The sequence below is a fragment of the Syzygium oleosum genome, unplaced genomic scaffold (genome assembly GCF_021117445.2).
Source record: "Syzygium oleosum isolate NSW1041296 unplaced genomic scaffold, Sole_v2.1 Sole_v2.02, whole genome shotgun sequence".
Lineage (NCBI taxonomy): Eukaryota > Viridiplantae > Streptophyta > Magnoliopsida > Myrtales > Myrtaceae > Syzygium > Syzygium oleosum.
In genome coordinates, this window is record NW_026607486.1 from 3,398,166 (window position 1) to 3,422,910 (window position 24,745).

General features: G+C 39.4%; 2 protein-coding genes across 6 annotated transcripts; one reads left to right on the top strand and one right to left on the bottom strand.

Moving 5' to 3' along the window:
- Positions 1–31: 31 nt before the first annotated feature.
- LOC115693602 (protein translocase subunit SECA2, chloroplastic) lies at positions 32–19,964 on the bottom strand. 4 transcript variants are annotated; one of them, XM_056305128.1, is made up of 38 exons: positions 18,200–19,964; positions 17,450–17,505; positions 16,345–16,617; positions 16,013–16,249; positions 15,340–15,459; positions 14,526–14,654; positions 11,362–11,496; positions 11,188–11,257; positions 11,032–11,096; positions 10,838–10,958; positions 10,141–10,232; positions 9,835–9,900; positions 9,466–9,530; positions 9,308–9,395; positions 9,085–9,150; positions 8,876–8,991; positions 8,459–8,549; positions 7,974–8,057; positions 7,796–7,888; positions 7,607–7,702; positions 7,429–7,514; positions 6,446–6,524; positions 6,240–6,353; positions 5,949–6,044; positions 5,777–5,840; positions 5,351–5,640; positions 4,670–4,725; positions 3,620–3,737; positions 3,435–3,515; positions 3,070–3,149; positions 2,435–2,489; positions 2,283–2,352; positions 2,012–2,201; positions 1,786–1,909; positions 1,091–1,165; positions 825–1,014; positions 417–595; positions 44–322 (listed from the first exon to the last, which is right to left on the bottom strand). In XM_056305128.1, the coding sequence occupies exons 1-36, from the start codon at positions 19,893–19,895 to the stop codon at positions 850–852; spliced, it is 5,502 nt and encodes a 1,833-aa protein (XP_056161103.1). In that variant the 5' UTR covers positions 19,896–19,964; the 3' UTR covers positions 44–322; positions 417–595; positions 825–849. The 4 variants fall into 4 exon arrangements, with proteins under 4 accessions (XP_056161097.1, XP_030476472.1, XP_030476473.1 ...); XM_056305122.1 differs by lacking the exons at positions 14,526–14,654; positions 15,340–15,459; positions 16,013–16,249; ... (1 more) ...; positions 17,450–17,505; positions 18,200–19,964 and adding an exon at positions 11,608–12,013 and having other exon boundaries at positions 32–322; positions 2,012–2,189; XM_030620612.2 differs by lacking the exons at positions 14,526–14,654; positions 15,340–15,459; positions 16,013–16,249; ... (1 more) ...; positions 17,450–17,505; positions 18,200–19,964 and adding an exon at positions 11,608–12,013 and having other exon boundaries at positions 32–307.
- A 946-nt stretch (positions 19,965–20,910) lies between these two features.
- On the top strand, positions 20,911–24,469 carry LOC115693605 (pentatricopeptide repeat-containing protein At1g77360, mitochondrial). Of its 2 annotated transcripts, XM_030620620.2 has the most exons (3): positions 20,911–21,044; positions 21,142–23,135; positions 23,949–24,469. In XM_030620620.2, exon 2 carries the CDS (start codon positions 21,571–21,573, stop codon positions 23,002–23,004), a length of 1,434 nt encoding a protein of 477 aa, XP_030476480.1. In that variant the 5' UTR covers positions 20,911–21,044; positions 21,142–21,570; the 3' UTR covers positions 23,005–23,135; positions 23,949–24,469. The 2 variants fall into 2 exon arrangements, with proteins under 2 accessions (XP_030476480.1, XP_056164315.1); XM_056308340.1 differs by having other exon boundaries at positions 20,913–23,132; positions 23,947–24,469.
- Positions 24,470–24,745: the final 276 nt, after the last annotated feature.

Consider the following 24,745-nt stretch of genomic DNA (forward strand, 5'->3'; position numbering starts at 1 on the left):
CGAATATACAAAAGCTATCGCAAATTTGTATTCTCGGTCTCTCTCTCTCTCTCTCACTCTGAGTATATCAGGATTCCGTCATAATACAGTTGAACCCCCATCTCAGCCCCCCAAAAAAGGAGAAATTGTGCATTCCTATTTCAGTCACTCGAGGTGATGCATTAGATTAGTTTTAGTATGCATTTTGAATTGTATGTGTAGCGAAAAAACAATATCTGTGCCCTACAGCTGCTATATACTCTTCGGAAGAATTGTCTGTGCACTCCCACATCTCGAATATCCAATCAAGACTCGAGCAAAAACCATACTGCAAGCCATCATACTCCAATGTCAGTCGTGCCAGCAGCAAATAGATATCTTAACAAAATTGCAAAAACTTGTTATTATTGTTCAAGAGAGAATTTTAACTTCTATACCCAGATATTGCTGCAAGTTCCTTGGGCACATGTATAGATTAACATTAGTCTGGATGTCATTCACTTTGAAAACCAGAAACTTTGCAGGGAATGACGGTATTCCTTAAAAAACATACTAACGCCATCCGAGAGCAACATCTCCAGAACAGCAATTGGTCATTGATTTGGAGTAAACATTCCTGAAAGCCAAAAGCCTTTATGTTGCAACAACTTAAGACTACCAATCCAGAGAGATCAAGAATAATCGAGACGGCAAACTTAATGACACAAGAAAATAAATGAAGAAGATAAACGACAGAAGTTATCAACCCTGTCAAAGATCACCAAAGGGAATAATCTTTGAAAGTGCACATAGTGCTATACTCTGGATGAAAATGAAAGACTGTAGGTAACAGACAAGAAAAATACCTCTGAACAGAAATTTCTTTAGGTGTTATGAGATGTATATTTCCTCTGTCTCCAATGGTGATGACCAGTAACGAGTCAGTGATTCGACTGTAAGCCTTCTTGTGGCACTGAGCATTGAGATGAAGAACCTGCAACCATCGATTTTGTATTCTTCAAGAGGATTCCTATGCCCGAAACTTCGCACATTTACCTGACAAGATGCACTTATAAGTGAGGTGATCGGTCAAAAGCCAAAGAGAAGAAACCGGGAGAAGAAACCGAAGTACCGCAGAACTGAGCCGGTTCATGTTGACAAGATGGTCCCTCCAGAAGCAATCTAGGGTCTTCACAAGAACTGCTCTCTGTTTATAAGATCTCATCATTTACATTTGTTCAAGTACGTTTAGCAACAAGAAATATGAATTATGAACTGAGGTAATTCGCCATTAGTTTACCCTGCTAGCAAGTTAAAACTAAAACCTGACCTATCTGGGATTTAGCTATAGAAAAAAAAGAACGATGCACCAAGAAAATTTGTTTTTTAATTGTGTAATCCATCCACGCTATATACCTGTAGAAAGAAGATGATGTTTTTTTCTCTATACAACAACTCAAAACAATGCACCACCATGATAAACTTGAATCCAACCGGAAATCATCTGTCACCTATATTTTGCCAGCTATCTGAATATCTCATCATTTACAAGTTATTGGATTTCCTGACTCTGCATCTTTAATCACAGAAACCTCAAATTTTTCATTATTTTCCTTACTCGAACGCTTTCCACAATTCATTAGGTGCTTCAAAAATCAATCCAAACTCCTTTTCTCGAAAACGAAAGTTTCAAGATGGAATTTCAAAGTCACGTATTTCTCTGCTAAGTAGACACATTGTCTTGAAATCAATGTCTTTAAAAAGTAATCTATGGACCAAGTATCCTCAGTGCAATCATAATAGCAACTAGAGCTATTAAAATTTTACCTCAATTTCCTTCACATAAGCATAATCATATCCCAATTCTTGTATGGCATCCAAGTATGAAGCGATCAAGAGATCTCCAAGGTACTTCCTAAGTAAACTAATGGCAGACCGATACCTCCCATTCCTGCATTATATAAATGCATTGCATAAATTGTATATTCTTCTGCCAAACATTACCAAGAAATAACAATCCACTCCACGGAGTTGATACAAAGGTTATACTCACTTGGCCATATCATCAGAGCATATGACAAGCCAACGTTTCAATGAAGCACTCTTCATGCGGATTCCTCTAAAAGTATTTGGAGGTTTTGGCAAGTTTGGAAGGTTAAAGTTGTTAATATCTACAGAGTTTATGTCATCAAGATGAGAAAGTGAGTTTAGTAAAGCCTCTGCAGTGATTCCTGCAAATGAGCCTGCAAGTTTAACTATCAATAGACTATGACAGAAGCCGGCCAGGGCAAATCAAAATGAAGAATCATCAGCGAGGACCTCACCATCCGACAACTTCCCAGAAATGGAAGAAAACTCTTCCAACAGCTTATTCAAGCTCCAGGTGCTTGGATGCTGTTAAAAGAAAATGAATAAAATTATGAAAGAGACAAAAATGGCCAATGTAATAGCAAATTCTATTATAAATTGCAAATACCTTTGCTGGATTAACATTTGCTACTACTATTTCATCAACCGCCGCTTGCATGTACCTGCAAGAAACATCTTTTCAGACGCTATTAGAAGTGTAGTCATATGGAGCTAAAATTAGTGTCCTCGTCTTGGTCATGATGAGATATGCAAGAAGGTGTTGGTTTTGGGGATGAAAAATGCTTGATACTCCTTAATCATGCGGATTCTTAAACATAAGAACCACATCATGAAAGCTAGACATGTTTTATCTGCTACAGAGTACTGTAAGTTCAGCTTCAACTAGAAAAACAACAAGTCAAGTACCATAAGGCCAACGAACATTTCATGTGCAACATTCATATCATTACCAAAAATGTCTTTCTCCACATATTTCACATTAACACATACATATGTACTCAGCTATGATGCATAAGGATCCTTGATACAGCTTTGTGCGAGAAAATGATGTAAGCTGAATATTTTTCCTGCTATGAAAAACCATATATAAATGCCTGCAAAAGCAACAAAGGTAAAGTGCCCGCAAAATCAACAATGGTAAAGTGCCCATGGAACATAAGGATGCCATTTCTTCTACAGATATCAATGATGGAATTTTATAGCAGCACATAAATGACATTACTGAAAGGTAGAGGCACTGACTGGTATATGTGCTGGGAGCAACTTTCGCTATCACCCATTAGCATCAGTTGCCGAAGATCATACACATGCTTTCTTTGCACCTAAAATAAAAAATTCATCATATTAGGGATTTCTTGCTCCTTATTAATATGAAAATTTTGTTCTTTTAGTTGAAAATGACATGCACTTCTCTAGTTTCCTTAGACACGGAGGAAAAATCCTGGAGCTATAAAATTGTCAAATATTGACAAGAACTTCAAAAGAGTTGTGTAAAAAAAACTGCAGATTTTGTGCAGCACGTGCAGTTCAGCGGCAGAAAGATGATTGCAGTATGCTGGACCAAATCTTAACAAGGCCCAGTCAAGCAGTCTATGTATGACACGCACCTCTAATACTTCATCAAATTCGACCAGGCTCTTTCTTATGCCGAAGAAGTACTTCTCTGCATTTATTTGCAGTGCTAAGAGCTAAAAGCAAATACTTCAAGTGAAAAAAGGGAGAAAATGAGGGAAAATGGAAAAGTACTTCACAGTGGATAAAGAAGTTTGCGAAGGAAACGACAGAGCAGGACCTGTTTTACAATTGCATCACCTTCAATGGGTATGTCCTCATCGTTTGTAATTTTTGATATTAGTCTAACGGCCCACTCTGTGTCAAAATTGAACTTTTGAAACATCTCATCCTGCAAGCTGTTGCAAAAAGGAGCACCAGATGGCTTAAGACAGGAATCCTGCTTTAGTAAATTTAATGTGACTCATAGCAGCAAATTTCTTCAATCCAAATTTGAGGAAAATCTGAAAACATGATTTCAAGTCAAAGAATGAAAAGCAACACAAAAGTACGTAGGTAATCCGCTATTTGAGTTATCAACTAATTATGAGCACAGAATCAGATTTTTAACTAAACAAGATATACCTTTACATACACAATAAGCTAAGTTCAGTTCCAGGGCCTGGCTGCATTAGAATATTTGCAGCCAGCACATTTTTTCTTTGGTTACTTTGTCATCTTGTATAATGGCTTCTTTTTCTTTTGGTCGAATGTACAATGGCTTTTTATCTGCTTGACATAAAGCAATTTCATCTTGCTAAAACAGAAGAAAGTGGAAGATTTTCTCAGCACATCCAGAAGCTGTGTAACTCTCTGTCACGTTGGCCCAATGCAATTTTTCTGGCTAAGGACAACTTCTTCGAGAATTAAAAGAATCCCACGTGTCGTCATGGACCTACTGACCCTAATCCCAAAGGAGAAAATTGATTAATCCAGAAACAGGATGGATGAAAAGAACTCAAAGAATCACCTGATAATTAGACATTTATGGGATTCAAAAGCATTTCATAGTTTTCATTTTTCTTGACCAAAAACATACGAGGGATCAAATGTCATTGGTTTATAGGACAAAACATAAAAGCGCCATCAGTATTCCTCAAAAAAACTACAAAAGAGGCCTTCAAGCTGAAAGCTCTCACATGCTGACACAAACAAAAATGATGTCATGACTAAGAAAAGGTCCCCAGGATTCTTATTCACAAACAATTAACAAAAACAAAATTTCTCCCTTAGATGAATTCACATTAGCTAAGCTTATGGCTGGGTCACATATTATCATGCAGCAATCTACCTGACCATAAATCGCGTTGATCCCAGATCCCCCTGCCTTCCTGCTCTGCCACGAAGCTACTCCAGCAAAAGAGGGGACAAATCAAGATAGGAAATGGACATGAAACATGTTAAGATCGTAATTTTCAGTGACCAGTAGAACAATAGAAAAGACAGACAATGCATCCAATGCAAAAAATAACAACCTGAATTCCATATGGCAAAAAGTGTAAAGAACTGTGGCAAGGCATAGCAATAGAAGAAAGCACACAGAGCTTAAGAATGATTGATGAACAGGTAACGCCTAAAACTTAGAGATTCCCTTTGTCCTCTCAATTCAAATCAAAACATAATAATTAAAAAAGAAAAAACTGAGGTATCTAAACGAGAAATAAGGCAACACTCAGAAAATAGTCAAAAGACATTGCAAAAAAGGAAGGCACTCAACTTATTTACTAGTTAATTAATTGCTAAAGAGCAAGAGTCGAAAAGATACCAGAACATGTCGAACAAATTTATACAAAACATTGTGCGACCCAAATAACAAGGGGAGCACAAGAGTTTTTAAGCTGGAAATGCACATGAGCAAATATGACTTGTCATTGAGCATGGAATGCATCTAAACTGGGCGACAACTTATTTTGGTAGATTATTGAGCATCAGGTAGCTGATTCCAGGAAATACTTGTAAGATCAAAACTTGCCTGGTTGTCTATTCTGCGAGACTCATGCAAGGATGTTCCAATTACATGAAGCCCCCCAAGCCTTTTAACTTCAGCTCCTTCATTGAAACAGTGTACTTCACATTCCTTTAAAACTTCCAGATAAGCTATTGCTATGGTAGGACCCAGTGGGTACATCTCAGCCTGCTCATTGACAAGCCTCTGTAATTCCTTTATATCAGTTGATTGACTTATTTCAACTGATTCTGAGATAATAGATCTGGCCTCCTTTAATGTCCAGTATTTGCCCTCACTCTTGCGAACATATTTGGCTGGTTGTTTGCATTTGAAACTTGCACATGTTAGCAAAATATGCATTTAAGCAAGTGCTCGTGTAGTGTACTAATGTACCATTTATGTGACAATGAAAATGGCACTAATGACAACTATCAGAGAAGGGTCACAAACCCATTAATGCTGTCTTTGCTAGCAGAGCTAACGACGACGGTCCCACCTTTATTTTTGAAAGAACCTACAAAATAAATTAATTGAAACCATAAACAAATGTCCAACTGGCTGTATTGAATTTATAACTACCAGTCAAATCAATCCATTTTCCGTAGCAACTTAAAGTTCGTACCTTTTCTGGAAGCATTTCTCTGTCAGCCTCCAATTCTGGTACTTCTTGGGTGAGAAATGAGAGTAAACTGTCTTCTACTATTTCTTTTGCTAACATCTTGAATTTCAAGAGAAAAGTGGATACTACCTTTAGTACTGACCCAAGAAGATCAGAAGAAACAATGCTATGACACATGCAGATGCCAGAGAAATTGATCAAATGCCATTTAGAGATGAGATAAGATTCAGACTTTCCTAGGACAAGTCACGCAAAACTAAAACTAATAAAACTAATGATTAAAGCATCACATACTTTTGGATTTCCTCCAAGGATTATGTCCGTGCCCCTCCCAGCCATATTTGTAGAAATTGTAACAGCATACTTTCTCCCAGCTTGAGCAACGATCTCTGCCTCCCTTGCAGCATACTGATGAAACAAAACATAACGTTGAACAAAAAATACGGGTACTCTACAAGACCTCATCTAGCTAACACTTTGAAGAACGTATATGGATTGACCTTAGGTCGGGCATTCAAGACATTGTGAGGAATCTTCCATTCCTTCAGCAGATCAGACAAATGCTCGGAGTTCTTTACACTGCATTGAGAAGATAATGCTGTCATTGATTGGTTTAAATTCTGGATACTCATTCATAAAAATATAATGAGAAAATACCTGCAAATTACATGAGAAATTAAATAAGATATGCATGCGATTGAAATATCACATCAAGATTCAGCACCCTGAGAAACTTACGTGAGGACCAGCTATGGACACGCAATAAATGATATAAGTCAAAGGTCCATCCTCGCTCTTCAAAGAATTTAACATAACCCTCAATTGTCCCACAGAATACTCTTTTAGAGCCCAACCCACATGGCTCCACATAGGTTTGTTTTTTCATAAATTCCAGTTCCAGGAAGCTATATCCAGCAAAAAAATCTTATCTGAAGCACCACTCAATGTCCAACACCTCGGTTGTATCACAATATTCACCCAATAAACACTCTGAACGACTGCCATGAGGTGAATATTTTTAAGTTCTATTCTACTCTATTGATTATCACATGATGCAAGCAACTGCCATTCTATCCAAGAACACAACTCATATGGAACATGAACCTACTCTCTCTACATATCTGTGTCCATATGTGCGTGTGTTGCATGCGATTCAGTTATTGTCTAGGTTAGACCTAGTAAATTAAGTTTTTCAACCACGTCTTCTCCCAAATGTTCTTTGAGAGGGTCCATCATCAGTGTCTTTCCATTTTTCCCTAATCAGGGTGCTCCTCACCAAGTTCTTGACTTCACATATTAGGGCCCTCTTCTTTGAGCCCTACAAATGAGGATACTAAGCAGAATCATTTGAATGTGGTTGGGACAGTGATATTGTTATGAGGTGTGCATAAGTGTTAGGCCCTCCATTCATAGCAAAGAAACTAAAACACAGTTTTGGTGGTCAGATTTCTGCCAACTAAGGAGAAAAACTGAAGCTGTTCACCTGGTCGTGCCCACCAAAACAGGGCGTCCATGTCTAAACATGTACTCAACTTCTTCACGAACAAATTGCCACTTTCCACGAGCAGTCTATAAGTAGAACCAAAGGAATAAGCAGAAAGAGTTATGATTGCTGGATATAAGAGAATGAATAAAAATGTAGATCACAGTTGTTCTCCTACAGCAAAAGCTTGGATGGGTAAATCTTTGCGGATATTTGGTAGATTTGTCGGTACTTCAACGACTGGCACGTGGAACATTTTCAGGAATTCTTTCTCCTGCAGTGACATTTGATGTGAGTAGTGAGTATTATAAGAAAGTTAAACTAAAGCAGGAAATGCTAGAGAGGTTCAGAAATAGGACATCCATACTTCAGTTTTTGCAGTTCCAGTCATTCCAGAAAGCTTAGGATAGAGCTTAAACAAGGATTGGTACGTGATTTGTGCCACAACAACTGAATCAGCCTAACATTTGTTGAATCCAATTGATTTCATAAATGAATATGAATGTCATGAACATTAAAGTATGAGCGAACTGACAAAGATGAACCTGAATCTTCAAGCCTTCTTTCGCTTCTACTGCCTGGTGTATGCCTTCAGACCATCTCCTCTTCTCTTCAACTCTCCCTGTCAGCTGCAATATAGATCAGCAGAGCATCAAAGCTACTTTTTCCTTCCAGATAAATAAAACCATATATACTGTTCACACATTACATCATGCCAAATAACCTTGCAACTGAAGCAAGATACTGAAAAACGCAATATACTTTTTTCTTTTACTTTCTTGACAAGCAGAAAACGAAAAGATAGAAGTATGGATCACTAAACAAGCATCCTGAACCAGAGGAGACTCATTTTTTTTGCTTTCTTGTATGAGTGATTAGTGCTTCAATGACCACATGCTCTCCAAATAAATATACTTCTTTTCAGAAAGATATGTCAATGATGCCAAAATATGAAAACTACGTAAATTAAGAAGGAAGGAAAAGATGAGCCAATGGCCAACCATTGACATACAACAGTGTTTCCATGTACCTCATTGATAATTAAAGCCTTTCCATTTCTAACTATGTATTGGACATCCCGTCGGTAGAATTCTTTGGCCTTTAAAGCATTCATCACAAATCTATAGGAACATAGAAGATATTAGAAAGAAGACAAAATGAGCCAAAAACATTTGCTCCTGATACATACATGCAACAGTGTAACCTCTATATGGAAGGATTTACTGTACTCATATAAAATTAAGAGCTATATTGAAGGAAATAAGAGTTGATGAAGGAAGCTGAACTAGATAGAACTTGAGCAAAAATTTTTAAAGGAAAGTTCCACAGAAGTCATTGGAGAAAGCAACATCAAAAACCCTCCTAATCAAACTACAAAATGACACTTTAATCATGGACCTTTTTTTTAAAAAGTACATAGTTAAAACAAAAGAGTCAAATTTTTAACCTAGCCCAGGGATCCTTTTCATCCCATAAGTCATTTGTCTCAAGAGCGAACTCCGCAAGCTCTATCCCTTCCTCAGTCAACTCTACAGAGTTATCTTTAAGCTCCACTTTGTAGTGCTGTCAATAATAATTCATAGATCTATCAGTCTATCCAATATACCTGACGAAATTCTTCATGCCTTTGAATAAATGAAATGGAAAAGAACTTACAACCCCCTGCACGAGCAAGTCAGCCACCTTTGCAGCGACGGGATAGCGTGCAGCATCTTCACTAGCCTGAAGTACACAAGAAACTAGATTATTTTATTGAACATCAAATTGCAAATATCAGTCTGTTTCATGGTTCATTTGGTCTCAATTACGGGACATGCTTGTAAGATAATTCCAACTTGACACTTGAAAGGCAGGCACATGAAAATTTAGCAGACATTACCTCACCACTAATTAACAAAGGATTTCTTCCTTCATCGATAAGAACAGAATCAACTTCGTCAACTATCGCAAAATGAAATGGCTTTGGCCTACACAAAACAATATCTAATCAGGATAATCAGATTGGAGCACATACTTCAAGTAGCATTGTGAGTTTACCATCTCATAACAAGGTGCTCGCTATTGCCTGCTAGATTATCCCTCAAATAATCAAAGCCAAGTTCCTGAAAACATTATTTGAATTAAACATAAGCAACCAAGAGTACATGTCATCAAAAGGGTGGTGACAGTTTATGAAATTGCTCAAGCAGAACATTCGGATAACTCTAGCATCCAAGGGAGCTATAAGGGTATCGACTGTTCTAAAACACAGATCTTGCAAGTTCACATGTGCGTAAATGCAAGGATGACAAAGAAAAAGCACCCTACTTTAAGTCACAGTGAATAGATTGCCGATCAATAAATTCAAATCTGCAAATATAAACAACAAAATTCAAAGTAAACTGCCAAGGGAAAGAGATCACCAACAGAATTATTAGTGTAGGTTATATCACATTGGTAGTTGCGTCTCCTCTCCGCTGATTTCATTCCCTTCTGTACATTCAAGTGCATTAAAAGACAGAAGATGAGCAAGTTGAAGATTGAAGTATCCATTTTTGTAGCATTTTTCGCATCTTCCCACACAACCTATGGTAAAATTTTCGCAACTGAACACAAAATCAAATCAAATTCTGATTGAGCCCCTTTTCTATCCTAATTGGATTTTTGAACACAGTATCTGACGCTGCGAGAATAACAGATGACTATTTACAAAGAGCTTTGTTAATAAGTAACCTGAATTAAACCCACTGAGAGGCCCAAGAAGCGATGAACACGCCCCATCCACTCAGCATCACGTTGAGCTAGATAATCATTCACCGTTACCACTGTCAAGGGAAAGGAAAATAACATCACGAAATTGATAGTGAAATGACCGATTAATCATGTATAACAAAGGTTAAATTTCCTCCTGCGCAAGCAACAGAAAGATTAACTCTGAATATTGATAGAGGTGTGGACAGATAAGTCAGTGACAAGTATTTTGAGGTGATATGACAAACTGATGATATATGTAAAATATATACAATATGCACTGTGTCAAACATGAATACATTTCTTTCTGCTTGAGGATACTATGTCAAACACATTCAATTTCAACAATATCTTCTGTTCCAAAAGATGAATCAGAAATAGCATAGGAAGATGGCAGTTTTGAATAGTATTTTGTTGGAGGAAAAGATGGAAGGAACGTGACTTCCTTCAATATGCTATCAAGGGACATTTTGACAGTAAGCTTCTTAAGTTGTTGAGCAAGTTAGAGATGCAAAAGAGCTATCACTATTACAACTTTTCTTTAAGTATGTAGTTTGCAGGAACAATTATAAAGTACCGTGAAGCTACCAATTTCCTTCTATTCGAAAGATTACCGTTGAAGAGCGATGACTTATTGGCTGCATGCAGTTGGATGGCAATATAGGATACATTAACATACCATGTACACCTTCACCAGTCAGAGCATTAAGATATGCAGCCAGAGTAGAAACCAATGTTTTTCCTTCCCCTGTTTTCATCTCAGCAATGGATCCGTCATGAAGCACAGCACCACCAATAATCTAGGATAACATATTGGAATCATGTGATGGCTTACAAAGAGACGGAAGCAAAAAAGATGGGCAAGAGACAAACCTGTACATCAAAGTGGCGCATTCCAAGCTTTCTCTTGGCAGCTTCGCGTACCACGGCAAATGCCTCTGTGAGTAAGATAACCAAAGCAGAATGAAAGGGTTGAAAATACATAGACAGAAAACTTAAAACCCATAAAATGAATAGCAAAGCTCCCACCACTTTGAATATCAGCAAGTGTTTCGCCCTGCCCCAGCCTTCGTCTAAATTCCAATGTCTTCGCAGCCAACTATCAAGCACACGACGAGGACATTTGCAAAACACAGTACCTAGTTACCTAGACTGAAACGCATAGCACATAGGCTCAATAAAAGGAACTCAAACTCTACCAACCTGATCATCAGTGAGCCTCTGCATCTGCGGCTCGAGAGAACTGACCGCGTCCACAAGTCGATAATAATCCCGCACGACCCAGTAGTTCAAGCTCGCGAAATCCCTCCACGCCCTAGCGACGCGTCCATTGTTCTCCTAACAGGAAACGAAGAAAACGAAAAACATGAGCAACCCTTCAACACAGGCATACCATCGAGCAGGTGGCGTGCAATGGCAAAACAGGCGCCGGGCGACAAAATTCAAAACCTTCACGGACGCGACCGCGGAGGCCCGAGTCAAGCGACGCCGCCGGAGACTGTACGACGAAGGAAGCGAGCGGGAAGGAGACGTCGGACACGGGAAAGACGATGTGGGTTTCAAGAAACGAAGTGGGTAGTGCTGAGGCGGAGGTGGCTTCCAGTTGACGGCGTGGGGCTGAACAAGAGCAGGCGCAGTTGCCATGTGATGGGGGCAGAGAGAGAGAGAGAGCTAATTCATGCCAAGTTCAGCTTCGTTCTGGAGTTGGGAACTGATGCCGGAGTCTGTGAAAGCGAAGCAAAATGGAGGAGCTTCAGCACCTGCACCTGCACCTGCATGTCTTTGTCCTCTGCTAAGCTTTTTGTGTTTTCTCTGCCACTGCAAAATGCAAACCACACCAGAGAAAAACCAAAGAGGCTAGTCTATCTGGACATCTGATGATTAATTAGTATCTGATTTTAATCTAATCTTCTGTTAATTTAAAGAGTTAAGCAGCAGCTATCCTTCATCAATTCTACACATAGAAATCCTATTCTACTGTTCTGTAGGGCAAAAATCGTCTGTCATGGTAACATGTGAAAAGCTTTTGGTAACTGACAGAACTAATTAGTAACAAAATTATGACCTAACAAATTATTTACACCATAACACGTTAGTAAGTTACTATAACTTTTAGGAAAGCACCAACTTTTGTTGGATTGTTTTAAATTACAGCAAACCATTTCAATATTTCAGAAACTTTATTCACGTAACTTACCGATATGTTAAAGTTACCTGATTTTTATAGAAAATTATCAACTCTTATTCGAATCTACTTACTAAACTCTTAGAAGAAATTATCTAACTTTGATTAAGGTTATTTACCGACTTTTCATGAGTTAAGTTACCTACTAGTTTTTACTCTATGAACTTTTATTCGAGCAAGTTACCAACACTTATTCGATTGTTTCGCAATTACTAATGGTTTTAATAATGTCACGGGCCGAAGACTAATCCAAACAAAATTAAAAGGAAGCGGTTTCCCCAACGTGGATTAGAAACCTCCGAAGTAGACCTAATCAAAGAAGGGGATAAACCATATCAACATGCGTAACTTTAATCTCTGGCTCCGTCTTCAGAGAATATCGCATAACAATTTTAGGCCGGTGAGGTCGGGCCACATCGGGCGAAAAACCAGGTATTTGGTTGTGTGCCTGTAAGTTATCTATTTGACAAAACGCACTAGCCTTCCCCTGTAAATGGTACATGAGGTCATATGACACTGTAATATCGGTCCTGTGTATTGGATACTGCTGCTAGACTTGCTGCAACCAATGGAAGATGGTCAGGAGTATGATTCGCAGACATAGAGAAACATCCATGATCTGTGACTGTCAAAATTTCTGAAAGAGAACATTAGTGCCTGATCAGGGAAACATGATGTGCACCATTACATTTTCATCATACAAACTGAGAAGCTGGTTGTACCGACTATACCTATTCGAATCAACATGTCTAATAAAAATCCATTCACACGCAGACACTGCAAACCAAGAAATGTAAACAAGCAAACCTGGTAAAATAACTAACGTTGTGCCTTAAGCCGGGTAAGAATTGAAGGAAAAAAGGTAAAAAATAACTTTTCCTTTTATTGTATTCTTTATCAGCGTATTGACATTAAGCATTTACTTCCCACATCGTCTTCATCTGAGGTAATTTGTGCTATATACATGTCATACAGAAATAGCTTCTTTAGATACGAGCAACTGCTTGCATCAACCCTGTCGCCTTCGACTCTCCAAGCAGTTGAAAGAAACCACCTATGACAAATAGATCCAGCTACCCTTTGTATTTACTAGGGATCTCAGTGGCTATTATATACATAGAATCAGATATTCAACTCAATATACAATGAAGATTTGTTGCTCCAAAGTCAAGACGCAACACCAAACTGAGGAAGCCCCTTCAGGTGAAAAGGTTTATCCCTATTGTCAGAAACTTAACAATCTCTTCCGAGAATAACTCACTGGCTAAGATATTCACTTTCCAGAATAATAAACCTGCATATTGGAATACGATCACTTAGATCAGCTAATCATCCGTAGAAAGTACACATGAACAAAATGATGCGTTGAGATAGAAGATAATCACTTTCCGGAATAATAAACCTGCATATTGGAATACGATCACTTAGATCAGCTAATCATCCGTAGAAAGTACACTAACAAAATGATGCATTGAGATAGATTTTGACTATGTTTGGAGAAGTCGAAGAGAGTTATACAAAGATTAATCAGAACTTTTGAGGTGGCAGACAATGTTTTTGTTCTAAAGGAAGCTCTAGCCTAAACTATATAGATCAACATGGTGGAGTTTCTATGTTTTCCCAGGTTGCTTGGGAAAAAAAGAAATATAGAGGATGATACAGTTGACATATCTGAATCTGGTCTAGGAAACAGATTGCTCGAGTGGATGACTCGGTAAAAAATATGTAGCCTACGTACTCACAGTTCACTATTTTTTCTTTTGAGTGCTACAAAATCTTCCTCTTGCAGGATAATGTAACAACACGAGAGAGATTGGGAAAATTAGGACAAGAACTCAAATAGGTTTTACATGCAAAGATTTTACAAGCATTGCAAACCAGCACAATTATTGATTGAACAGGTATGACCTTCTAGGATGGTAAAGAAATATGCGTAAAAAATAATAGAACAACCAAATGGCCAAAGGCATGCATTTGCTCCATAAAATTAACTCAAAAAGTATGGCGCCATGCAAATAGATATGTCCCATTTTTCTTTTTCGTTTTTGCTGGAATCAGAGAAAAATATTCAACCCAATCATGCAAATCATAGTATGACATGAAGCTGGCAAGAGCAATACAGGAAGCCCACGATCTTGGTTCTTAATAACATGAGAAGAGAATCCGTAAATCGGAAGGGTACCTTTGCTGACCTATCGGCACATCCAACAAAAATTTTTCCCTGCCAGCTTAAGAGAGCTGTCACGACAGAACTACAAGGTATTGAACCAACCGGTCTAATGTCTACCTGAAGCTCATCACCTGATAATTCCTGCAAATTGTTATGCAGATAAGATGCAAGAAAAAGAAAATATTCTCAGCAGAGAACAATAATAACGGCTCAATTCCCTTTAAAAACACCGACTTTAGTTCAGGTCACAACTCAAGCCCAAGCTTTTTTTTGTTTCATAAAATAAGCATCAACTTTAGCTTGTGTCGCAATTCTAGCTTAAATTTTGTTGTCTCATATAAAAACACCAACTTTAGGTCGGATCTCAATAGTGGCCCTAACATTTTTTTGTCTTATAAAAAAGCACAAACTTTCGATTGGCTTCCAAATCTAGCCCCCGTCGAGTTTCTGTCCAATGACGATATTAAAGATTTGACGTGTACTCAGCGAAAACTAGATAGGGCCAGATTTAGGTACCAACCGAAAGTTGGTACTTTTTTATGAGACGAAAAGAAGTTGGAGTTGGAATTGGATACCTGCTAAAGTTGGTGTTTTTTTACGAGACAAAATAAATTCGGGCCAAAATGGGAACCGGAACCAAAGTTGTTGCTTTTTAACTAGGAAAAAAAAAGTTCCGATCAGAGTTGAGACTCAAGTTAAAGTCGGTGCTTTTAAAAGGAATTGGGCCAATAATAACTCACCGATAGTGATAAGTGCAAATTAACCATAGCATATATTTCTATTTGAGAAAAAACATACACCAAGAAGCCAATGACTGCTACTTTACCTGTATATTGATGGTTTTTTCCCGGCCTCCAGTTATCAGCCATTTGCCTTCTAAGCTTACTGCAAAAATAGCACTATTATGCACTTTTGCAGATTTTATGTACACATCATTTTTCCAGACCTACAAAACAGAACGGAGCCAAATCAGTTTTCAGTGATTAGGACATCCATGGCAAGTTTTCATCCCATTAGAAATGGCACTCCATATGAAAGATGCCAGCTAGCTAGTCCCCTCCCTTGTAAGCGGCAGAATCCAAAAGACTACCATTTCCAAGAATCTACGAATGAACAGTTTTTCCAGTGAGTTCATGGAGAACAAAGTTTAACAATTCCTATTTCCCTTCTCCAGAAAATCTCAACAGTGCTTTTATAATCAATCTTTCTGAAAACTAAAGAAAACCAAAAATCTTCAGACAGAGTACAATTCATCAAATGCATCGGTACAGCACCACGAGTTGCCCAATAACCATTCTCAGCATGAGACTCAGTAGGAAATATCACCAAGTAAGGTCAAGAACTAAATATTCTCACTATTATTTTGGTTTAAGACAACATATAGTCATCGACCCATGTTATGATTAGAAAGCTGTCTTTCAAGTCTATCATGTACAAAGACCCAATACAAATGATAGAAAGCCCCGAAAAGATTAAGAAAGACTGAAAGATGATAATACCTTTATACTTCCATTTTCATGAACTGCAACCAGAAAATGCCTCTCCCCTGTAATAGACAGGACTGGTGACATATTTCCAGGTATGTCTTCCCCCAATACTGCCAGGGGACTATGATCACCAAGGCACCATAATCTGACAGTTCCATCCCAACTGCCACTGTAAAGGACCCCATTGAATGCAACCAATGTGGAAACTACAGATTTATGACCATCCATGCTGCATGAAAGGGTGCAATCCTGTTAAAAAAGAAACTCAAAGATTGTGAAAATTGTATCCCCCGTTGAAATAAGCAAACAGCAGCATCCATAAAGCTAGGAGCACAAATGCCCACCTGCAATGACCATGCTTTAATCAATTTGTCTCCACTTCCAGTATAGAGGTACCCATTCCTTGAGTAGGCCAATGCATGTATACCACTGTACCGCCAATCCTTTTGCTCATACCATTTTTTGAGTGGCTCTTCCATTATAGGGGCATGTATTTTCCAGACACATATACCACTTCCACTATCAGCACTGACACATAATTGTTGTTCCCCATCAGCATAGATTACAGCCATGATCTTGTGTTCATGACCCCTAAATGAGTGTACATGAGAGAAATCCTGGAAAAAGATGGAAAAAAGGAAAAAGAAAGGGAACTTAATAAAGGGAAGCATTGATAAAGAATAAGAATTACAAGACAAAAGGAAAAAAGAGGCTTGTATTAGCTCTCCGTATGAAGATCAGGGCACTATGCTTTTTGACTGTGGCTTCCTGAAACTCTATGTGAGCTTGAAAGTTATGGCACCTGTTGGGTTCATCCATTCATCGATCCCAACAGACTAGGCCAGGCTTTCACATTGATGGCGATCATAATCTTATTCAAGGTATTACATAAAAAGCATTGTATTTTCAAGTATTCCATATAGTCATGAAAACAGCTCTCTCGTATTCTCTGACCCAAAATGGAGAACTCTCTCAAATTCCAAAAGTTGCCTTAGAACTTAAGCTTAGGGACTCAATGGCAACTAAACTCTCCCAAGTTTTGCCTTCAAAAGATCAACTCACTAGATTAAAAGACTTGTCAAGTTATTTTAAGAGGTAAATCATTACTGTAACTGGGGTTCTGTTGAATACTTTCAACAGCTACAATGCCCTCAAATTACATGATATGTGATCTTTTCAAATTTTTTCCCTAAATCACTCACACAAGTTTCTTTCAAACATCAGCTTAGACCATGTAGTCAGAATTGCTTTTCACTTAGAGTCATGGGATGCCCCCAAAATCAGATTGAAGTCAATAATCATGAGGTAATATAATGGAAATTAGTAAGTCTATAGAGCCTCAGACAATTATCGATAATATATTCAAACTTTTAACTCTAAAAGCAGAACATTGGGAATCAAAGACGTGAGTTGATAGATTCAGTGATCTATTGTGCTTAGTATGCATACCCGCAAAGACCACACCTGGACCGTTTTATCAAAAGAGGAGCTAAAGAGAAATCCTCCTACAAGATAAAAAACAAACTTTAGAATGAAGTTATAGTATCAAACTAGCTGGAACTCAATGAGCTTGCTAAATAACCTAAGCATCTGAGCTCAATAAGCTTAGTCAATAAACTAAGAATCAGAACCTTAATATTCCAACTTTGTACCCCATTCCAAAGCCAGAAGTAGTTTGAAGCAACAACTACAAAACTAACCTAGAAACCATTTGGAGAACTGAAAAAGAAATGGGTCAAGAGAAAATTTGCAGGTCATGTATTTCTTATGCATACAGAAATGTTATCAGAGCAGGTCACCATGCGAAACTGTCCTATGTCTATGTCAACATCACTCAATCAAAGCCTGTTCTGATGTAAGTATACAAAGTTAAGCACAAGTTAGCTTCAAGCACTACTCTCACTGAAATGATGCATCTACAACATGAGAGAAAGCCCAGTACACTCGAGAGCAACACAATGCCATGAACAAGAAAGCTAAATTGGCAAAGTGCTTCATTAAAAAAAGAAAAGCAAATAATTGAAAAGGATACTTCTCGATACTGGAAGGAATTTGAAGTCAATTGATTCAATGCCTTTAGAGGACAGTGGCACCGTGCAGAAAGAACATAGATCAAGTAAACACATTGATGAAGAACATTAAAAATGAGAATCGATATAAAGATTTCAGCAACACAAGTGTGAAGAATGGCCCCCATACCTCCGACGGCGAAACCAGTAATACAGTCAAGATGACCCCGCATATTTATGCATTTAACACTTTGCTCAGAGAAACCATCAGCTAACTCTTTATCCACTCCAACCTTACCAGTTCGATTCTCTGCTCCACAAGCATGCTCGCTCCCATGCAACTCTTTTCTCCGTGTATCTGAACTTTTCCATGCCATCCGACATAATTTCCCTAAAATCAAGCAATGAAACTCAGGATCTTCTCTAACTACCTTCTCCTCAATACCCCCATTGCAAAATTGATATCCCACAATCAGTTCCCTAATGCATTTTCTCACATCAGTTATAAGCGGTCGGGTTTGTGGATCCAAGTTCAAACATTCAAGGAGCACCAGCCTCAACGACACAAAATGCGAGGTCACTTTTTTCTCCAAAAAAGAACCAATGTTTTCCAACCAATTAATGTACAAAACTGAAAAATCTGAATCATCTTCTTCTCTCACGTTCCAGGTCTCTCCAGGGAATGCAGCACCCATAAGAAGCCTAACGAGCATACATCCCAATACCCAGACATCTGATCCATACCCGATCAAATACGAGCTGCCGGAATCATCTAATTTAGCATCCCATCTCCTCAATAGCTCAAACAGTACCTCAGGGCTCAAGAGAGCATCATTCTCCAGTAACTCGCGGAAGATCTTATGCAACTCTTTGTTATCAATTCTTTTTCCATCAGAAACATACTCACCAGCAACTCCAGCGACTTTCCTTTCCATCACCAAGACCTCATTCAAATCAATACACGCATGTCCAAATTCATCTATCTTCATACATGAAATACCCAAACAGCCAGCTATAAGCCCTTCGTTGTGCAAGCTGATTACCCCCTCACATATCTCCATACCCGTGATTGCAAAACCAGACACCCAATCGTTACTCGCGTTGTTTCCATCGACACCATCAAACTGCAGCAACTCACCAAAATCCCGTAAAACCTGTCCGTTGAGCCTCTCACATACTAAATACAGAACTTCATCCTTAAGATTACCCCACAAGCCATAAACTTGACACACTCTACACCGTCTTCTCAAGGATGCTCTCAAAATTAAAGCTAATTCATCCAATGCTTCCTCCCCAATACTACTCAAACAAGTCAAAACCCTCGCAACATAATCGAACCTGAACCCCGAACTGTCCTCGCTCCAATTCGACAACGAAACCATCGGAACAAGACTAATTTCCTGCTTCTCGCGACACCGCATGGACAACAAACCAGAATCAACATAACCAATTCTCCCTACCAACTTGTAACAAAAGCCACGCCGATCGCCCCCGCGATCTTCTTCGACCGAGACAGCGTCGCTCGGGACTATCCACTCTTTCCACGCGGCGTAGAACTGGTCGGACCACGTCTTGCCGACGAACAGCTCCCGGTTGACCCGACGATCATCGTCCGGCGATTCTCGGCGGGATCGGTCGCGGCCGGCGCGGTCGGGTTCGGGGTTGCAGAGACGGAGGAGGTCGATGTTCTTGGGGAGAGAGGCGGGGCCCTGAGGCGGGAACTTGACGAGCTGGGTGCACGCGGGGCACCGGACGGCGTGGGGGAAAGGTCGAGGGAGGCGCGCGAGGCAGGTCTCGCACGCGCTGTGGCCGCACGCGAGCACGCGAGGGACCGCGTCGTCGCCGTCGTACGCGGCGAGGCATACGGGGCACTCCGGCGGCTCCATCGTTGAGGTCGTCGAGGTGACGAAAATGGCCTCGTCGTGCGTAGTTGTGTTCCGTCACCCGCGAAAAAACAGGGCGTAATTTGCATAATTGGTCCTCTAATTTTGCCACGCGGTGAAATATAATGCTTGAACTTTTAATTTGTTCAATCAAATTTCTAAACTTTAACTCGATATATAAATTGATCCATGAGCTTTTAATTTTTTTAATATAATTTCTGAACTTTTTAATTTATTACGTTAATATCACAAAAAGCTCCAAACTGGTATAACTATGATAAATTTACCAAAAAACCCCAAACTGGTATACTTATAATAAATTTACCTTTAATTAATTTCCGCTAAATTTTACTGTCAAATTGCTAACTTGGATGTGTCAAATTGCTAACTTGGATGACACATGATATAATTTGGGTTGTACCTTCCGTTTGTCATAAGTTGTGGTATCAATCTAATTTAATGAAAATTAACGGAGGATAAATTTGCCATAAGTATACTAGTTTAGTGTTTTTAGTTTAGGGTTAATTCGTCGCAAATGTAACAGTTTTGGGTTTTTAGTGGTCAAAAAATTAGTTTGGCAGTTTAAAGTTTTTCGTGGTATTAATCCCAATTTATTCAATTGATCCCAAACCTTTTTATTTGTTCAATTAATCTCTAAACTTTTGGAAAATGTTCAACTTAGTCCCTAAATTATTATATCTCTGGATTCAATCTAATCCCTGAATTATTATATCCCTAGGTTCAATCTAATCCCTGATTTATTATATCCCTAGATTCAGCCCACGCTATGAATTATCTACTACATGGACTAAATTGAATATGTACAAAAATTCAAGGGCTATGTTGAACAAATTAACCACATTTCGCATTAGCTTAACAAATTAAAAGTCAAACTCAAAAGGGATTTTATGTGTATTTCCAAAAAAAAAAAGAAACAAAGGGATAATTGGGCCGAAGCTCATCAAGCCCAAAACCCATTTTCCCGTCGACGTGTTCTTTCGGCCCAGTTGGAAGGATCAGGGCATCGCGTTTCGATGGAATGGCCGTGAATGGACTCCATCGTCAGAAAGATCAACGACGGACGACGAAGAAGATCATTTCTTCTGGAGTGGGATCGAGCTTCATCTCCATCTTCACATCGTCAGTCGACTTGTGAAAGCTCTATCATTATACGGTTCGTTTGCTCTGCCATTGCATCGTACTGATTTTCGTCCATGTGCTGATCGTGACCCGAACGTTGCCGAGTCAGATGGGCTCGATGCGATGTGTAGTTTGGGTGACCCCGAAAACGACAAGTCTTTTCGGGAATGGATTTTGAGAGACGCGGTGGATTGCCGCTGGCGATAGCAGCCTTGTAGGATGGTGTGATGTTGGAACTAGTTTGGTTAGAGTGTCCTTTGGTCGGGACGAATCGAGCTGTGGAAGGCGCGAGGTGAAATTTCGGTCTAGCGAGTCGTGCCGGCGGAGTTGTTTTGGCGAGAGTCGTTTAGTTTGGGATGAATCGAGCCGTCGAATTGCTCCGGCAGATGTTGGGTAAGCCGAACCGGCATTGTTTGTTTGAATGGTTTGAACATTACTGCTGCAGGACTGAATTCTGAGGCTGCTCTCCGACGTGCAGTTGAGACTGATTTGACTGATTGGCTTAGGTGGATTGTGAATTCTCAGTTTGGCCGATAACATGCTGAGAATCGACATTGGGTGTTCTTTAAGATGGAAAGTATGGGGAAGAATGTACAGTTCGAGTGAATCAGTTAGAGAAGTTTCAGAATCATTGAGAAAGATAAGTAAAATCATGATGTCCACACCGGCATTGGCCCTCGATACTGCCCTTGACCAGAGTGGCGTCAGGGTGTCCCCGGATATAGTGGAGGATGTCCTTAAGAGACTCGAAAATGCAGGTATGCTGGCTTATAGATTCTTTGAATGGGCTGGGAAGCAAAGAAATTACGCGCACAGTGTCAGGGCTTACCATATCATGATCGAGTCTCTGGCCAAGATCAGGCAGTACCAAATCGTGTGGGATGTTGTGAATGCCATGAGGAACAAGAGCATGTTGAATGTCGAGACGTTTTGCATCATCATGCGGAAGTATGCTAGGGTCCAGAAGGTGGATGAGGCGTTATATACATTTAACGTCATGGAAAAGTATGACATGCCCCCAAATCTAGCCGCATTCAATGGTCTCCTAAGTGCTTTGTGTAAGGCCAAGAATGTGAGGAAGGCTCAAGAGATCTTTGATAGTATGAAACAGCAATATGTTCCAGACTCAAAGACGTACAGTATATTGCTAGAAGGATGGGGGAAGGCTCCAAATCTGCCCAAGGCAAGGGAGACCTTCCGTGAAATGGTTAGCGCAGGTTGCGACCCTGATATAGTGACGTACGGAATTATGGTCGACATACTTTGCAAGGCCGGGAGAGTCGATGAGGCTGTTGGAATTGTCAAGGAAATGGATTCCACTGCCTGTCGGCCAACATCTTTCATTTATAGCGTTCTTGTACACACCTACGGGATAGAAAATCGGATTGAAGATGCTGTGGAGACATTCCTAGAAATGGAAAGGAATGGAATTGAGGCTGACGTAGTAGCATACAATTCCCTGATTAGCGCCTTTTGCAAAGTTAACAAATTTAAAAACGTGAAAAGGGTCTTGAGTGAGATGGAGAGCAGGCGAGTTAATCCCAACTCAAGGACCTGCAATATTATTTTAACAAATTTGATTAATAGTGGGGAAACCGATGAAGCTTACAGCTTCTTCCGGAAACTGATCAAGGTCTGTGAGCCTGATGCAGATACATATACAATGATGATAAAGATGTTCTGTCAGAGGGATGAGCTGGAGATAGCTCTTAAGGTGTGGAAGTATATGAACTCGAAGCGATTCATACCAAGCATGCACACTTACTCAGCGCTGATAAATGGCTTATGCGAGAAGGGTAATTCACCTAGGGCTTGTGTCTTATTGGAGGAGATGATGGAGAAAGGGATTCGCCCATCACGTATGACCTTTGGGAGGGTAAGGCAATTGCTCATAAAAGAAGGAAGAGAGGATGTGCTGGAATTTCTTCAAGAGAAAATGAACCTATTGGTTAAAGAGCCATTATGCGATTGAAGCGATGCAGAAGGACTAAGGAGCTTTTTGCTACGAGTTATGACCCCTGATATTGTTTGATTCAGGCATTAAGACATATTCAGTTTGACAGCAGTGCTCTGTTTGATTAAGATGTTGGGCTGTCACTTTAGGTGAGCATTATTTTCTTCTTTGTTCATAAACCGTAGGTTGCAGATCTCATCCTACAATGTTGCTCTGGTGTCAGTAATATAGGGCTTTAATTTCTGATGCTGATCTTTTCTTTACAAGCTTTGTGTATTCTTTCGTAATGGTATACTATTCATTAATGAATTTTTTGTGGTTAGCAATGAATGCTTTTCCATTGCTTAGGCAATATCATAGACAGGATGAAAAAATGAGAAAACAAATGTAGGAGTTGCAGTTATAGCAAAATATGCACTGCATCTGTGTAGGACTTAAGACATGATGACGACAGTTGATGGATCTGTGGAATCTGGGCTTATTTCGGAGGACGTAACTATTGGTTGCATTTCTTTTTCTTCTTTGTTTTTTTTTTTTTGTTTTGGTAACTTGGGAACAAAGAACAGAGTGAAACTTGTTTGTAAAGCCATTTCTGGCAAAATCCATGGTTAATGAGATGTTAAAGGAAAGCAAGGTAAAGAGGACTCTGGCAATATCTCTCTCTCTTTCTCAACGCCATGCATATTTAAGCCAATCAAGTTTATAAAGGATGTGAGAGGACATACGAATCTCTGGCATATGAATGTTTTTAGCGAAGAGCGGCTAATGCAGAACAGGATGACACTAGCTCTCTCAGGGAGGATTTCTCTCCTTTATTTTGCTAGATAATGAAGGGCATCTGTTGATGTCTGCTGTGCATGATACCTCGTCGACCTCTTACTGGAAGGATTATTATAATTGGTGACATGTAATCCACATTTTGACCATCTAATGTGTGATGTGGCCTTTCTTTTTATTTGCAGGTTCTCTGACCTGTATACAGCTATAAGTCTTCAATTGTTTCCACGGTGTCTACTACTTTACTGCCTTAGAGAAAGGGAAGTTGACTGATAAAGTAGAAAGGGTGCTGATTTTGAATGAAAGGTGCAGTTTGATGGTGGTTCATTTTCTTGGTGATCTCTCTTCAGATGTGTGGTCACATCTAGCCGAGTTAACCGTGCACTACAGGGGGAGAAGAAGCTACAGGAGAATCATCTAAGATGCCAGAATCACGAACAAGCACGTGGCTTGAGGAAGCTACAGGTATTATTTATACTTTGTCATGATGGAGCTCTATGTTCAGAGTATAGCCTTTTGTTCTAACACCGATATTCATATTATTATGCTGCTCCTGGCGAAGCCATAATTGTCTTGCGACCTTTCTACTGGCATTGATCCAATGCATCATGTAGGGAGGGGGGGAGTGCTGGAAGCTTACAGCTTCTTTTCAGAGAGTAATTCAGAAAGGGCTTGCTTAATATCAAGTCATTGTTCTATTGACCGAGTTCATTCGTGCATTCAGTTCTAGTTATGCCTCAATCCAATTGGACTGTGCGTGGGACTTACCCAACCCGTTAGAGCCACTTGACAAGAGTTGACGTGAATCAATATTCAAGTTAGGAAATCAACTTAATATCTTGTGTGCCAGTCCTGTTTGCGCTAAGTCTTGTGTTTCTTTATAGTATCGCGGTAATAAACCTTAGTCACATGTATCCCCCATGCTATTGCATATTCAAACAAAGAAAATAGCCCTTATCGGCTGCTACAGCTATGTGTTGGC